At 41.1% G+C, this 17,878-nt stretch overlaps 1 protein-coding gene across 4 annotated transcripts in view; it reads right to left on the bottom strand.

The window, feature by feature from the left end:
* Nucleotides 1-17,878, bottom strand: part of LOC132883430 (receptor-type tyrosine-protein phosphatase delta-like) — a 282,219-nt gene that overhangs the window by 113,274 nt on the left and 151,067 nt on the right. For all 4 annotated transcript variants that reach the window (XM_060917065.1, XM_060917067.1, XM_060917066.1 and 1 more), the window contains exon 5: nucleotides 5,907-6,095. In XM_060917065.1, the coding sequence (XP_060773048.1) occupies nucleotides 5,907-6,095 (189 nt within the window). The remainder of the gene's footprint in view (nucleotides 1-5,906; nucleotides 6,096-17,878) is intronic.

The raw sequence follows: 17,878 nt of genomic DNA, 5'->3' as shown, positions 1-17,878 counted from the left end.
CATCCAGACCATTACATCACCCTCTGTCCCAAAATGATTGACATGCAAGTCAAGAAATGTATGTCAGTGCAACTTACAACCTTTTTTTTTTTGACAACCCTTAGCTGAAAAATAAAACGCAGGTGCATTAGAGGTCAAAATTCAGGTCAAAATGGCCAACAAGAAATCAACCAACCACTGCCATAGCTTATTCAAAGCTACAAATGACACCCATAAAAATCCACCAATGGGATCAGCAGTGTGGTGTCACATGACCAAAGAAATTTTTTTTTTTTAATATATATGCATCAAACCACGTCTCCACCTCCTGAGTTGCTCGACAAAAATCACAAAACGGGCACCTCAGTTTGCTCTGCCAGACCCTTTGTTAGCTTTTCCCCAACCCTGAAGAATAAAAAAAAATCAAAACATGTCAAAAAGGAAAGCCTTCAACCCAAGAAAAGTAAGAAGGAAAAAAAATAGGTGGGAGAAGAAAAAAAGCACCCGAGAAACTTTATCAAAAAAGTGGTTGTTTGGGCTTTTTTTTAAGAGAAGGGTACAGGTAGAGGAAAGCACATAGAGATGAGAATTTAAAAAGATAAATAGACAGTACTTTTTCTTGAACAAAAAAAGAAAAAAAAATTTCTCGTGGCAGAGGAGAGGCGAGAAGCTGTCCGTGAGTCCGTCATCGTATGGCACAAGTGTGCAAGAACAGCTAAGGGGGGAAAAATGTTTGGTTGTTTTAGTTGGACAAAAAGAGGGACACATATGAGTCGCTATGGCCAAAAAGAAAGACGGAACAAAAGCAATAACAATAATAATAACAATAATAACAATAAAAGAATAAGAATTAGAAGAAACAAACAAAAAAAAAAGGAAATAAAAACGCCACTGGATATGCTTCTTTGTGTCACAGTAAGCATATCGCAATTTATTAATTGGAAAAAAAAAAAGAAAAAAAAAAGAAATGAGGTGAGGAATGAAAGCAGATATGCAAAGGTCAGATGGAAAGAGGAAACGGAAAGAGATAGAGAAAGGGGTGTTTAGGGTTTAGGAAGGTTTGAGAGGGACGGAAAAAGCGAGGGATGATACAGGGGTGTTGGGATGGAGAGACGAGACATATACATGGAGGCGGGCGGGATGGAAGGACAGCGAGAATGAAGTTTAGTTTTTCATTCTGTGAACTTCGGTTCAGCTCTCTTACCTCGTATTGGAGTACCACCTGGGTGGATAATATGAATGCAAATAAGATTGGAAAGAAGAAGCATTAGTACGAGAGGAAGGAGGCTGGGGGCTTTGGAAGAAGAATCAAATTAGCTTTTTTCTTTCTTTTTTTTTTTAATTCTGTTTGCTTGTTTTGTTTATTTATTCTTCTTTAAACAGAGTATGTTAAAAAATAAGGTAGAGAAGAGAAGAGACAGATAGATTGATAGATATATATGGAGAGAGAGAGAGAGAGAGAGAGAGAGAGAGAGATTTCCTCTATTGGCAAAAAAAAAAAAATACAGGTAGGTTATCATTGGAAGCAGTTTGGAAGGTGTTACACTGGTTATGTACAAGGAAAGTGCCATTTTGAAATAGTTTAGAGGGAGTTAGGATTTTTTTTTTTTTTTTTTGATCATCTAAGACCTCTGATTCACTTATGCTCAGGTAGAAATTGTGTGGGACAAATCACTATGGTGCTGAGGAAGGGGAGGGAGTGAAGGAAGTGAGTCAGTGACAGAAGGGACGTCCACACATGGAGGGACACATCAGAACATTTTTACTCATTTGTCCTGCTCAGACATAACAATTCGTTTTTATGTGTCCTTAACCAGGTGCGTGTGATTTATTTCTTCTCTTTAATATATAAATATATATATATATGTGTATATATGTGTGTGTGTGTGTGTGTGTGTGTGTGTGTGTGTGTGTGCTATACATCTGTTAACTGTGCTAACTGTTAGTAAAATGCATGCCATGCATTTTAATAAGAGTTTTGAGAGACATGAAACATTAGTGGGGATGATGTGTGCTTCAGAGCTACGCACTTACCAAAGGACTCTGGAGATTTAAAAAATACGGAGAGAAGAAAGACAGCATAGAAAATATGATTATATTCCTTATGTTTAGGAACAGGGTTTTTTTTTTCTTTTCTTTTTTTTTGGTACAGTTAATTCTTAAGACTCTATTGCACAGCAGAATAAGAGGCGTACATGTGAAGAAAAAAAAATATATAGGGTTATAAATAGGGTCACACAGTGCTGCTTACAACAAGAGAAAGGAAGTTAAACAAGACGAGTGAAGACAAGACACTGAGAGAGTTAGAGAGTCAGGTGATCACAGCAGATCAAATGATTAGCCTTCTATTAGAAGAGCGTAAATCTCACCTTATGGTCATATGCAGATTTAGATATTTATATTTATAGACGTATAAATACGGTAGAGTAAACTCCATTTAAGGGAGTGAGCAGGGAATATCAGGGAAATTTCACAAGCATTTCACAGGAGAAGCAAAATCTGAGCAAAAGCAAGGGATCACAAGGGGCCGGGAAAAAAAGCTGGACACGACGACACTACTGTGGCTGAGGGATTCTGGGAAAATCTTCCACTCTGCTCTCACCAACAACTCCACTCATGAGTTTAATTATTTCAAAGTGATGAGAAGTGTGAAATGGAAATGCAACCCTGCGATCACGTTAGAAGCACACGCTTGTTTGCTGTTGTTTTTTTTTTTTGTGGATGGGCGTGGCTTGAACCACTTGTAGGCGTGGCCTGTCCTGTTTTTTTTTTGTTTTTGTTTTGCGAAACTAGCTGTTAAATAGCCGAGGAGCAACTAATTTCTTTCGGCAAGTAATCTGTAAGCATCACATGGTTACAGAAAGGAAAAAAAAGGTTTTTTTTAAACAGCTCTTTGGTTGTTTTTAAGAATTGTTATCCTTCATATTTCTGTACAGTGTTAATATGATCTTTTTAAAATATTAGAGATTTGATCTTATTCACGATAAGATTCGGTATTTAAACAGGACATAAATAAAAATAAAAATGACTTTAAACGCCTGTCTTGAGTGGAACTGCTTGGCCACTTTCATGACATAAATAAATAAATAAGCTTTATGTTCATATGTGAGGAGCATGAGACAATGCTGTTATTGGAAAATAATCAATAACAGGGTAATGCTCAACATGTCTCAAAGTGTTTTATTCATCTTAAATGACAACAATTTGCCAACAATAATAATTTTTATGTAACTGATGGTATGTGGTGCTTGAAAGTTTGTGAACCCTTTAGAATTTTCTATATTTCTGCATAAATATGACCTAAAACATCATCAGATTTTCACACAAGTCCTAAAAGTAGATAAAGAGAACCCAGTTAAACAAATGAGACAAAAAATATGATACTTGGTCATTTATTTATTGAGGAAAATGATCCAATATTGCATATCTGTGGGTGGCAAAAGTATGTGAACCTCTAGGATTAGCAGTTAATTTGAAGGTGAAATTAGAGTCAGGTGCTTTCAATCAATGGGATGACAATCAGGTGTGAGTGGGCGCCCTGTTTTATTTAAAGAACAGGGATCTATCAAAGTCTGATCTTCACAACACATGTTTGTGGAAGTGTCTCATGGCACGAACAAAGGAGATTTCTGAGGACCTCAGAAAAAGTGTTGTTGATGCTCATCAGGCTGGAAAAGGTTACAAAACCATCTCTAAAGAGTTTGGACTCCACCAATCCACAGTCAGACAGATTGTGTACAAATGGAGGAAATTCAATACCATTGTTACCCTCCCCAGGAGTGGTCGACCAACAAAGATCACTCCAAGAGCAAGGCGTATAATAGTCGGCGAGGTCACAAAGGACCCCAGGGTAACTTCTAAGCAACTGAAGGCCTCTCTCACATTAGCTAATGTTCATGAGTCCACCATCAGGAGAACACTGAACAACAATGGTGTGCATGGCAGGGTTGCAAGAAGAAAGCCACTGCTCTCCAAAAAGAACACTGCTGCTCATCTGCAGTTTGCTAAAGATCACATAGACAAGCCAGAAGTCTATTGGAAACATGTTTTGTGGACGGATGAGACCAAAATAGAACTTTTTGGTTTAAATGAGAAGTGTTATGTTTGGAGAAAGGAAAGGCATTCCAACATAAGAACCTTATCCCATCTGTGAAACATGGCGGTGGTAGTATCATGGTTTGGGCCTGTTTTGCTGCATCTGTGCCAGGACAGCTTGCCATCATTGATGGAACAATGAATTCTGAATTATACCAACGAATTCTAAAGGAAAATGTCAGGACATCTGTCCATGAATTGAATCTCGAGAGAAGGTGGGTCATTCAGCAAGACAACAACCCTAAGCACACAAGTCATTCTACCAAAGAATGGTTAAAGAAGAATAAAGTTAATGTTTTGGAATGGCCAAGTCAAAGTCCTGACCTTAATCCAATCGAAATGTTGTGGAAGGACCTGAAACGAGCAGTTCATGCGAGGAAACCCACCGACATCCCAGAGTTGAAGCTGTTCTGTACGGAGGAATGGGCTAAAATTCCTCCAAGCCGGTGTGCAGGACTGAACAACAGTTACTGGAAACGTTTAGTTGCAGTTATTGCTGCACAAGGGGGTCACACCAGATACTGAAAGCAAAGGTTCACATACTTTTGCCACTCATAGATATGGAATATTGGATCATTTTCCTCAATAAATAAATGACCAAGTATAATATTTTTGTCTCATTTGTTTAACTGGGTTCTCTTTATCTACTTTTAGGACTTGTGTGAAAATCTGATGATGTTTTAGGTCATATTTATGCAGGAATACAGAAAATTCTAAAGGGTTCACAAACTTTCAAGCACCACTGTATCTTTTTACAGTTACATTTAATAAAACAACCAAAAAAAAGTGCAATGGCATGTTACGAAGACACAACAAAGTCCTTCTTCCATAAAACTTACAGTACAGCTTTACTGTATGTCTGATTGTTGCGAAGTAGAATGCTGACACTGCAGACTTGGACTGTCCATGATACCGGCCCCTGTGCAAGTTCTTACGATAGATCATGTATTAATGAGGGCAGTAAGATAAACCTGTCAGGGCTGCTGTACTAGAAAATTAATCAACCCCTCCTGACTAATCAGATTTGAGGATTCAATAGTATCCTGTTTGAAGTTTTTTTTTTTTACATGTCTATTTATACGTTAACTCTTTTATGAGAGACTGGGAACATTCATCATCAAATCATTTGGATTTCATGACCAATCAATATTAAAAAAACAAAAAACAAACAAACCCCCCCAAGAAAACCATTTTTTTGCTTGCTAGTGTGAGCGCAGGGTTACATGGACGAAAGTCACACAACAGCCATTTCAATCAGCTTGCTCTGGGATTGCTTTAGAAGTCGCACATGGACTCGTCATTATATTGGTCGAAAAAAAAAACCCAGCATGAACCATGTGGAGGTGGGGGAAGGGAGGAGGTCCTTTGTTATGAACAAAAAGCCCAATGTTGAAAATTAGTCATTTTAGGATAAGAAATTGAAAAGAAAGAAGGAAAGAAAAGAAAAAGACACAAGTATGGCTGGTCACTTCCTGCGATGGGCAGTAGAACGTACAAGTAAAAAAAAATTATTAAAAAAAAAGGATGATGATATAAAACCTGCTAAGTGTGCAGTCACAGCAGTGAGTCATGGGTAATAATGGAAGCGCAGAACAAAATTAAAGACACCTTGAAAGCAACACAAATGGGTGTACACACACACACACACACACACTCACATACGCACACACGCATACGGATAACATAGACAGACTTATGGCATTATTTACATCAAATTTAAAAAAAGAGCTTGATGGGGAAAACATTTTTTTTTAAGAAAAGAAAAAAGTTCACAGGAGAGAAAGGAAAAGGAATTCTCGTTTCATTTTTGCCAGAAGGATGAAGAACTTTACCTGATCGGAGCTGTTTGATTCTGCCATTGTTGCTGCTGGTGTTAACAGGGAGAAAATCTTTAAACCAGGAGATGTCGGGGTCAGGGTTCCCGCTCGCGGCACACAGCATGGTGGCGGTGCGCGTTCGCTCCACTACCTTCAGCTGAGGACCCATGTCTATGGTGGGGAATCCAGGAGGAAGCTGGTCCTCTGGAGAGAGAGAGAGAGAGAGAGAGAGAGAGAGGTGTTCAAAGTGATGCTCGCTCTACCATTTCACAACATGATGCTTTTTGGAAACTGAGGAACAAAATCAGACACACAGTGAACTGATCTCCTAAATCATGAAGCACATTTTGTCAGATGGTATTTCACTTAAGAGTCATAACCTACGATTAGTCTATCCACATTCACTTGATATGAGCAATCGCGTGCTCTGATTGGTTACTCTACTACTAGGATATCAGCTTATATACCATGAGTAGAGAAAAACAAAATGGCGGAGCATGTTGCTGGACCAACCGAGGACGAAATAAAAACTTTACTTGAAAACAAAACCCCCCAAAAATACAAAAAAGCAACAAAATATGGAATAAAAGTATTTCATGGTAAGAAAATATCTTTTTTTTTCAAGAATTATTATTATTATTATCGCATTTTTCACAGATTGCTCCTGTCATTTTGCCGGTTCGTTTAGACTCTTCATCTTTAAGCATTAAAATTAGTTGAAATTTTTTAGACTGGTTCAAAAGCTGAAAGAAGTTTGAAAAATGACAGAACTGAAATGTCCAAGGAAGAATTAAATAAATGTCTAAAGCTATTCTGTACCTTGGCACGACAACAAGACGACACTTTCTACAAATGAAACAACACTAAAGGCAATTCGTGCAGCCATCGATAGGTTTTTAAGAAGAAGTCCGTCTAAGCGAAAACAATTTTGTTGGACGTTTTGTGCAAGGTTTTTATTTATCAAATTTGCAAAAAATAAAAAAATAAAAATGCTCGGTTTCTCAAAATTCAGTGAATGTGGATAGAATAAAACAGTTGTTCCACTTAAACTCCTCGTGTATGGCTTATTTCGTGAAATAATTGTTAAAGCCCCAGCAGTTTTCTTGATTAGTCTTTGAAATCAGAAACCAAACAAACAGCCAAATCAATATGTACTATATTTGCAATCAAAAATATCTGAAATTAGCGCTGTCGCCTCACAGCAAGAAGGTCCGGGTTCGAGCCCCGTGGCCGGCGAGGGCCTTTCTGTGTGGAGTTTGCATGTTCTCCCCGTGTCCGCGTGGGTTTCCTCCGGGTGCTCCGGTTTCCCCCACAGTCCAAAGACATGCAGGTTAGGTTAACTGGTGACTCTAAATTGAGCGTAGGTGTGAATGTGAGTGTGAATGGTTGTCTGTGTCTATGTGTCAGCCCTGTGATGACCTGGCGACTTGTCCAGGGTGTACCCCGCCTTTCGCCCGTAGTCAGCTGGGATAGGCTCCAGCTTGCCTGCGACCCTGTAGGACAGGATAAAGCGGCTAGAGATAATGAGATGAGATGAGATGAATCAAATTCATGTCAAGTCAAGTCAAGTTTATTTGTATAGCGTTTTTAACAATAAACATTGTCGCAAAGCAGGTTTACAGAATTTAAACAACTTAAAACATGAGGTAATTTTATCCCTAATCTATCCCCAATGAGCAGCCTGTGGCGACGGTGGCAAGGAAAAACTCCTTCAGACAACATGAGGAAGAAACCTCGAGAGGAACCAGACTCAAAAGGGAACCCATCCTCATTTGGGCAACAACAGACAACATGACTATAACATTAACAGTCCGAACATAAAGTCAGCTTCGTTGATGCTATAAACCCCCCACCGACAGAAACCCGAGCGCAAAACCGTTCACAACAACCACAGTCCCAAAGTCAGCAAGTCAACTGCAGTCCTATTCATGTCATATTTGTATAATAATCTCATAATGAGAAATACTGTGTACAATTCCTCAGACTATCAGATATAGTTATATGTCGGTCCTGGGCTCGAGATGCTGACCTCTTCTGTTCCTCGGACCTGCCTAATCCATCCTGGTGCCCTGTGTCTGGTTGGAGTCTCATCGCATCGCTCCTGTGGAGGGCGGCCCCATGTGGACAGTTGGGGGTCGTGCCTGGAGGACGCTCTGGACTCTTGCAATGGTGCTTTTGTGGCTGAGGACTGCAGTTGTCGTGGGCGGTTTTGCTCCTGGGTTTCCGTTGGTGGGGGGGTTGTGGCATCAACGAGGCTGGCTTTGTGTTAGGACGGTTGATGTTGTGGTCATGTTGTCTGTTGTTGCCCAGGTGAGGATGGGTCCCCTTTTGGGTCTGGTTCCTCTCGAGGTTTCTTCCTCATGTCATCGGGGGGGGGGTTCCTTGCCACTGTCGCCACGGGCGTGCTCATTGGGGATGAAATTGGCTTGTATTTTGGGTCGTTCAAATTCTGTAAAGCTACTTTGCGACAATGTTTATTGTTAAAAGCGCTATACAAATAAACTTGACTTGATTTTCCCTTCCTAAGATGTCTTTTTTTTTCTTTGTTAGCCTTAATAATTTGGAAAAAAGAAAATGCTGGGACTTCTGGTTGTTCTGATACTGTGATCATTATCCAAGTATGTGACTCCACTTCCCAGTGTTTCCCCTACCATTATACTGGGGGGGGCAACATAATGCCCACACACACACACACACACACACACACACACACACACACACACACACTTTAAGGTCTGGGAAAACAGGAGTGCAGTTCTATTGTAAAAAATTGCTCTAATTATTGTTCTAAATTAAATGTGAAGTTGTTGAGGTCCAAATGCTCTGCAATAGGAGCCGCGGGGAGGGGTCCTGCAGGTGGTAGCTGATATCACGGGGAGGTATTAACCACCAGCAGTTTGGGACCAAAAAAAATAAAAATAAAACACACCAGTAAACTTAGGCGGAAACACTGCTTCCTGTAGCTTCTCATGGTATGTCATGTTAAAATAAACCTGTAACATCTGCTGTAGAACAAAATTCGAGTTGTGCACCAAACACCACGTTGGCGTTCATAGCCTACTCCAGCTCGTGTACTATTTTTACGTGGGTCAGTCTGGAGCCATACAGACTAGATCATCTGCGCCATTGTTTCTTTCATATATTCATCATCATTCTTCATATCTTTTCAGATCGTTCCTCTCTACAACTCTGCTTTTGCTCCCCCCCACAGCTTCAAGTATTTATTATCATGGTTCTAAAAGCTGGCACAGATCTCTATGCTCTATTGTACTTGAATAATGAGTCCTAATTAGGAGTGTGTGTGTGCGTCTGTGTGTGAGTGTGAGTGTGTGTGTGATGCTCAACAGTTGCACTGTTTCTGTTCTGTGAGATGTGAAATCAGATAAGTGGCGCAGCACGGCAAACATCATTGAAAGGTGAGTACACACACGCACGCGCAGACACACACGTGCGCACACACACACACTAAACAAACCCAATCTAACACAGATAAGCTCCTGACAGGCCCTGAGGGCTTTGGACAAAGAGCTCACTGAGGACAACAACAGTGCTGGCAGGAAAAAAAACCCACATTACACACACCCCGCTGAGAACACACACACTCTGACATGATACAAACACACACCTTACATCCAACCCGTATTGTGCCCAAAGGTATAGTAGCCAAGGTGATGTAAATATACACAGAACTGTGGTTAGCATAATGACTGGCAGGATTGGGTACCTGGCGTGTAGTTCTTCCTGTTTTGATATGGGCAATTAAATATTTCCCCTTCATCTCTCTCTCTCTCTCTCTCTCTCTCTTTCTGTGTGTGTTTCTGTGTTTAATTTTGTATGAGCTGCATCATGTGGAAAATGCCACTTTGCTACAACTGTCATGGCCAAGCTCCAATCCCCCAATCCCACTACTGGCTGAGTGAGTAAGTGAGTGAGAAAGCAAAAGAGAGAGCAGTCGTCATCATGAGCAGGGGCGGAGCCAAGGAGTGGCCAGTGGTGGACAAGGCCACCCTAAAATAATGTCTGGCCACCCCTACGGCCACCCCCAACACTGCTTTGTCGGCAACTTTTTTGCTGAACTACTGTACGTGTACACTACCATTCAAAAGTTTGGGATCACTTTGAAATGTCCTTATTTTTGAAAGAAAAGCACTGTTCTTCTCAATGAAGATCACTTTAAACTAATCAGAAATCCACTCTATACATTGCTAATGTGGTAAATGACTATTCCAGCTGCAAATGTCTGGTTTTTGGTGCAATATCTCCATAGGTGTATAGAGGCCCATTTCCAGCAACTCTCACTCCAGTGTTCTAATGGTACAATGTGTTTGCTCATTGCCTCAGAAGGCTAATGGATGATTAGAAAACCCTTGTACAATCATGTTAGCACAGCTGAAAACAGTTGAGCTTTTTAGAGAAGCTATAAAACTGACCTTCCTTTGAGCAGATTGAGTTTCTGGAGCATCACATTTGTGGGGTCGATTAAATGCTCAAAATGGCCAGAAAAATGTCTCGACTATATTTTCTATTCATTTTACAACTTATGGTGGGAAATAAAAGTGTGACTTTTCATGGAAAACACAAAATTGTCTGGGTGACCCCAAACTTTTGAACGGTAGTGTATATGCAGTTGTTCCCATATGGACGCAATTCAACAGCGCACTCTCAAACCGGTAGTTCTCCACCCAAACAGTAGGTGGTGGTAAGACACTCAACTTGAAGAAGAACAAGTAGCTGTCTACAGATGACGTGCAACCACGTGATCGAAACGTGCTACGTCATAAGCGTCCGCCATGATGGTGGATATACAAAGCAACTAGGATGGCAGCCACTGAAAGCGCGTCTGTAAACAATGCTGGATTTTCTCAGTATTATCACGATTTCAACGATTGAGCGAAGAGAGATACGTGTGGTTTTGACCCATATTATTTTAAAAAGTCAGGCTTTTCTGACGATAAGACGCTTCTACCAACCATTGAGTACAAACACAGGTCATTTCGTCCAAAGCCTTTTTCATCAGTTATTTTATATTTCAGGAATTTGTTTCGAAAAAAGCAGGAATTCTCAATGGAATTTGACCGAAGCAAAATACATTTTTGTAAAGCAAATGAGTATGGATCATATGAAATCTTTAGGGGCTGAGCAGCGCTCTCATGGGGGCTTCGTTCACGAATCCCGGGCCGAGGCACGGTCCTACCGACCCGAGACCATGCCGTGCTCTTTCCAAGGGGGAGGCTTAGAGGGAAGTGACTGTAAAATTTGGCTTCGCTGTGAGCTCCGTTGGCCGAGTTATTAATTTTTAAAGCCGGCTGGATCATGTTAAATCTTTAGGCGCGGAGCAGTACTCTCGCGGAGGCTTCATTCTCCAACACTGGAATACCTGAAATCTAAAATAATTGATAGTGCGTCTGAAAAAGGCTTTGGATGAAATGTCTTAACTACTGGACGAAGTGTCCTGATCCCCTCGTCTCCTCTCCGTACTAAGCCTCAGAGTTTCCTCTTTCTGAATCACGGACAGAGTTCTAAAAAAATTGGAGCGTGCCATGGTCACAAGTATAAGTACCTATAAGTACCTTCTCTTTTATATATATATTTATGTGTGTGTGAATTTTTTAATTATTGTGTGAGCTTTATCACCAATTAAAAAGGCACAATTTTCACAACTGTTTAAGTTTTTTTTTATCAGCTTAGTAATACATTAAAAAGCTTATTATGCAGGTCTTCATGATGTAATTCTACATGGCAGTCACTGCCTGCCCAAATTAACAAGTGAGTGACCAAGAAACACCGCTAGACCTACATTGACTTGCCACACAGAAAAATAACAACAAAAAGATATACATGTCATTTACCAGCTGGGAGGTCCGTATGGTGAAATACCGTGACCGAGGTCTTGAAAGTACTGAGCGAGGCCTCTGGGCCGAGGTCAGTATTCAGGGCCGAGGTCACGGTATTTCACCATACGGACCGACCTTAAGCTGGTAAATAATATATATATTTTTTTCTTTACCAAATTCTAACAGAAAACGAGAGCGCCCGAAAGGGAAAACCGAGCCGAGCCGCCATTTTGAATCCTCATTCACGGCTGTAATGCAAACTACTTCCTCCTCGGTATACAAGTGCACTTCCATGGCAGGAAAAAAACTACATTTTGCCGCCTATGTAGTCCCCTATTTATACAAATAGGAGTCATTCAGGATTCAGCCATGTTTTTGCTCAGTGTTTTTGCTCGACTAAACTTATACAGTATTATGACCTTTATATTGCATAAAATAAAACCATTTGGTGAAACTTTGAAGAAGAGATCGTACTGGTTTAAAGTTTTTACCTAATGTAATATTATGTATTAGGATAACATGGTCCAAAATGGGCCTCATTAACTAATGAGATCAAACTGTTAGCAAGTTAGAGGTTTTTAGCTTTCTCCTGAAATGTTTTCTTTTATTTCTTCTTCCTCAGGGTAGTAAAACTCGCTTTCGCTGTGAACACTGTCGTTATCGCTGTCCATGCTGTAAAATTAATGCTATTTTGAATCCTCATTCACGGCTGTAATGCAAATGGCTTCCTCCTCGGTATACAAGTGCACTTCCATGGCAGGAAAAAAAAAAACTACACTTTGCCGCCTATGTAGTCCCCTATTTATACAAATAGGACTCATTCAGGATTCAGCCATGTTTTTGCTCGGCATTAGCAAATTACAGGTTTTTAGCTTTCTCCTGAAATGTTTTCTTTTATTTCGTCTTCCTCAGGGTAGTAAAACTCGCTTTCGCTGTGAACACTGTCATTATCGCGATCCATGCTGTAAAATTAATGCTATTTTGAATCCTCATTCACGGCTGTAATGCAAATGGCTTCCTCCTCGGTATACAAGTGCACTTCCATGGCAGGAAAAAAAAAAAACTACACTTTGCCGCCTATGTAGTCCCCTATTTATACAAATAGGACTCATTCAGGATTCAGCCATGTTTTTGCTCGGCATTAGCAAATTACAGGTTTTTAGCTTTCTCCTGAAATGTTTTCTTTTATTTCGTCTTCCTCAGGGTAGTAAAACTCGCTTTCGCTGTGAACACTGTCGTTATCGCTATCCATGATGTAAAATTAATGCTATTTTCCTGAGAAATGCTGGCAAACATTTATAAGATTTTTGATAATCTTATAAATAAATCTTATAAAAAAAGATAAATGTTGACAAAAAATGCTACTATGTTCGTTGTTGTGAAAGAGCGAGTCGCCAGAGGTCCATAACTGGGGTCCGTAACTGGGGTCCGTATCGTAGGATACGGACCCACTCGCCAGCCAATCAGAGCGCAGGATTTGGACCGCGAAAAAAATAAATCAGTTTATGTGCCACCCCTGTGTGAACAATGGTCTCAGTCTGGCCACCCGTAGAAAAATTGCCTGGCTCTGCCACTGATAATGAGGTATTTTGTTCATTTAAAAAAAAAACCCTTTGCTCAACTCTTGAAGCCCATTAGCTCACTTTATTGTTAATGCTTGCCTTGTACTGCATTATGAAATTTTTTATTCAGCCTGTCCTCTCACTTCCAAAAACATGCAAAATGGACATAAGTGATTGGGAAGGGTGTAGTGGTTAGCGCTGTCGCCTCACAGCAAGAAGGTCCGTGTTCGAGCCCCGTGGCCGGCGAGGGCCTTTCTATGTGGAGTTTGCATGTTCTCCCCGTGTCCGCGTGGGTTTCCTCCGGGTGCTCCGGTTTCCCCCACAGTCCAAAGACATGCAGGTTAGGTTAACTGGTGACTCTAAATTGACTGTAGGTGTGAATGTGAGTGTGAATGGTTGTCTGTGTCTATGTGTCAACCCTGTGATGACCTGGCGACTTGTCCAGGGTGTACCCCGCCTTTCGCCCGTAGTCAGCTGGGATAGGCTCCAGCTTGCCTGCGACCCTGTAGAACAGGATAAGCGGCTACAGATAATGGATGGATGGATGCCTGGGAAGGATGTCGTTGCTAAGTTACCCTGAAAGTGCAAATCTCACAAATAGACAAGGACAAAGAAGCCTGGAAGTTCCTGCAAGGTCTTGAGACGTTTTACACATAGTATTCCAACTTTCGTTTTTAACAGTAACAATCTGCCTCTTCAAGTTCCAGTTACTCAGAATGAGATCTCTTTCGCGTTATTGATTATCGCTAGCTAGGCCATGGACAAATGCACTTTGCTAACCAGAGGATCGTCCTGACGAAAATCAGAACAGCGTTCTGTTTTAGAAATCTCTCACAACAAGTGTGAAAAACATGTACAGTACAGTGTGGCTCTGCACCCTTTCGTTCTACAGAAATGAAGCCAAAATTCTTCTGCCATGTTGTCAAATCTGGAGCCAGAGTCTTTGCGGTCGAGACGAAACTCAGGTACTCATGTGGTAGGCCCCGCCCCCTTTTCCCAATACCAAGGTCCAACACATCAGCAAAGCTGTCAATCACTTCATCCCAAAGTGTATCCATGCCTTTTTATGATATAGTAGAACAAAACTAATCTCTAAAAATGTGCAGATATCAGCATGGGGAAATCTAACTGCCTGATTAGACACTGTGGATGGAAAGAAAGTTTAGACAAGAAAAGTGACATTTAAAATGGGCTATTTTGTGATTGAAACACATGAGGATGGGCGGAGCTACGCGTTATACTGCAGCTAGCCAGCAGGGGCGCTAAACCTGTGATTGCTTCATTTTTAGACACATTAAGCTGGGCATGCTTGTTTGTTTTCTCACATTCTGGACTTGAAAAAATTATATAGTTCTGGCTCTTGAATCATCAATCAATCAAATCCAAACTTTCCATACTTTCTTGCTCGTTTTTAAAACGTTATTACCTGCATAATGAAAAGACTAGCTGCGAAATGTGATCTGGATTATGGCCCATTCTACATGGCTTCTTTTCAGAGTTAAACTCTAAGAAGTCACTTTAATACCCTGGGTTGTCCTTTGATCAGATTTTTCTCAGGTCTGAAGACAACCGCCTTAAAATTCTCTGCTTTTTCTCGAGGTCTGTGCAAGAACTCTTCTTAAAACGGCTGACATTCTTCTAAGAGCACTATGGCCATGGACACAAGACAAACCAGACAGAAGAAGGTTCAGTTCAGTGCTGATTCTGATCAGGGGGGCGTGGTCAAGTTCAAGTTAAAACCAAAGCCTGTGACGGTTTTGTGGAAGTTTGAGATTTGACTCTGGTAAACTCGAGCAGCCTTTTCCTGAACTCCGTGCGTGGTTTGTGCTTTGTAGTTGTGCGGCTGTATAATGTGACGCCAAGTCAAACAAGACAAGGAAATGTTTTGCACAAGCTGCCCGAGAAAAAACAACAAAGTGGGCTTTCAATTATTCCAAGTGCGGAAGTATCAGGGGAAGAAATCAGAGGTTTTTAAATCCAGTGGTCTTTAGTCACGCCACAATTCGTGAAACATGGACTGAGAATCTCGAAGACGAAATGGCACAACCGCAGAATTATGTCTGCTTTGAAGTGTGTGCCTGAGAAGTTGTGTTTCGAGGTAAAATATACTCGGTTTCCAACGCCGACTGAGTTTACTGACTCACCCAGTTTATTCTTTTGTGAGAAGTCTAATCAGATTTACACTCATCATCACTCCATTTGCATTCATCATTCAGATTTGTTGATGATTTTTTGCTCAACTGATCTCATAATTGAATCATGTTCATTTCTGCTATCGCGGTGTTTCGGAGACGTCTTGTGCAAACTGTTTACAAATCTCACTTTCTGTCGTCACACAAGAAAATGAAGCATACTGTTGAGATTTTTCAATATGAAACAAGAACGAGAATATATTGCGGAATTCGGCATATAGCCGAAGTAGGACCAGTCATCTCATCTCATCTCATTATCTGTAGCCGCTTTATCCTGTCCTACAGGGTCGCAGGCAAGCTGGAGCCTATCCCAGCTGACTACGGGCGAAAGGCGGGGTTCACCCTGGACAAGTCGCCAGGTCATCACAGGGCTGACACATAGACACAGACAACCATTCACACTCACATTCACACCTACGGTCAATTTAGAGTCACCAGTTAACCTAACCTGCATGTCTTTGGACTGTGGGGGAAACCGGAGCACCCGGAGGAAACCCACGTGAACACGGGGAGAACATGCAAACTCCACACAGAAAGGCCCTCGCCGGCCACGGGGCTCGAACCCGGACCTTCTTGCTGTGAGGCGACAGCGCTAACCACTACACCACCGTGCCACCCTCGGACCAGTCATGACTATCTTAATCATTGTTCAGAACCCTGTCTGCTTCAAGAGCTGGAGGTGATCTGAAGTGGCATCTTAGGTTTCAAATCAATTACATGTCCTAGAAAAGAAGGTATGATTTGGTATAAAATGGCAACTGGAAAAGGGCAAAGCAAATGAAACGGTCCTCTGGGTATTTTCAGAGAGAAACTATAAACCTCGAACTGACCTTAACGCGGTGTTCGATTCAGAGAAATGGCAGGTAAAATGGTGTTATGGGGAGCTGAGGTTGTGGTTCGACTCCGTGGCGTGTATATGTGAAGAAGTTGAAATCGGTGTCTATTTCATGCGCTCGCAAAAAAAAAAAAAAAAAAAACACCTAATTCTCAGCTAAAATCTGATACCGAACCACGAGTCTTAAGAAGGACTATTAATAAAACTCGGTCTCCTTCACAAGCATTAACATCTCACGCATCACTTTCGAAATACGGTCTTGTCATACACTTACGTACTCAGAGAACGTGAGGGGGGAGGGGGATAAAACAATGTTAGCTAGCCAACTTTGATTAGCATCAACACTGAAAAGTTGTTTGCTAGAGTTCAAAACTTAATGAGTCAGCAAGTAATGCTAATTTATGTTCATCTCATTATCTCTAGCCGCTTTATCCTGTCCTACAGGTTCACAGGCAAGCTGGAGCCTATCCCAGCTGACTACGGGCGAAAGGCGGGGTACACCCTGGACAAGTCGCCAGGTGCACCTGGCGGAAATCCACGCGGAAACGGGGAGAACATGCAAACTCCACATAGAAAGGCCCTCGCCGGCCACGGGGCTCGAACCTGGACCTTCTTGCTGTGAGGCGACAGCGCTAACCACTACACCACCGTGCCACCGCTAATTTATGTTGACATTTGAAAAAAAAAAAACTTCATTCGTGTTTCGAGACGATCGAAAAAAAACAAAGGGTGATGAAACTTATCACGCATCAAAAAAACCATGAGTTTGTCCGAATTACAGATGTTGATTGCGTTTCGATGTTTAACCTCAAATCTCTTGTTTAACTAATGACGTTTTCCAGTAACAAGATGGTGTCACTAATGTAGCTCAAACAGCTACAATAGTTTCTGGTAAATCTTGTGTTTAGGCCACACCAATTTAATTAGTTGGTTCTCAGATTTTTTCAGGAAAAATATGAAGCGAGCGGGCGAAATAAAAATAAAATTAAAAAAAATGCTCTGATGGTAAAATTAGCGGTGGAAATAGACCAAACAATACAGGCAAACCAGTAAACAGAATTTCAACACACCTGTCAAAGATTTTACGCCTCTGTTCGCTGAATATCCTAACAATCACAAACACAGGCTTTGTAGGATTCCCCTCCACAGGCATGTTTCTTCCACAAGTCTTTATCTAAAGTGAAAGGGGCGATTTGATTGGTTTTCGGCGTCACGTGACCTCATGTCACGTGACCTTTTCTGTTGGCGGGAGTTTGATTTCGATTTTTTTTTTCATTTTGCCTTTTTTTCAAGCGGCGATTCCGAGAACCAACTAATTAAATTGGTGTGGCCTAAAGTACACAAGTAATCGATTTAATCAATATAAAATACTATGTCGAAGATTTTCATCTATACGGCGATCAATTCCATAGAAAGGTTTTTCAAACTTTTTACTGCACAAAATTCTTGGACATACCCAAGCTTTCAACTCCTTCAGCTAGCTTTCTTGGATACGTTGGTAATTCAAGCACCAGATGGATCTACCGTACTTTGACCACTGTGTATGCATACGGACCAGTACTTA

Source organism: Neoarius graeffei, chromosome 3, assembly GCF_027579695.1.
Source record: "Neoarius graeffei isolate fNeoGra1 chromosome 3, fNeoGra1.pri, whole genome shotgun sequence".
Lineage (NCBI taxonomy): Eukaryota > Metazoa > Chordata > Actinopteri > Siluriformes > Ariidae > Neoarius > Neoarius graeffei.
This window is presented reverse-complemented; position numbering and strand designations above follow the sequence as displayed.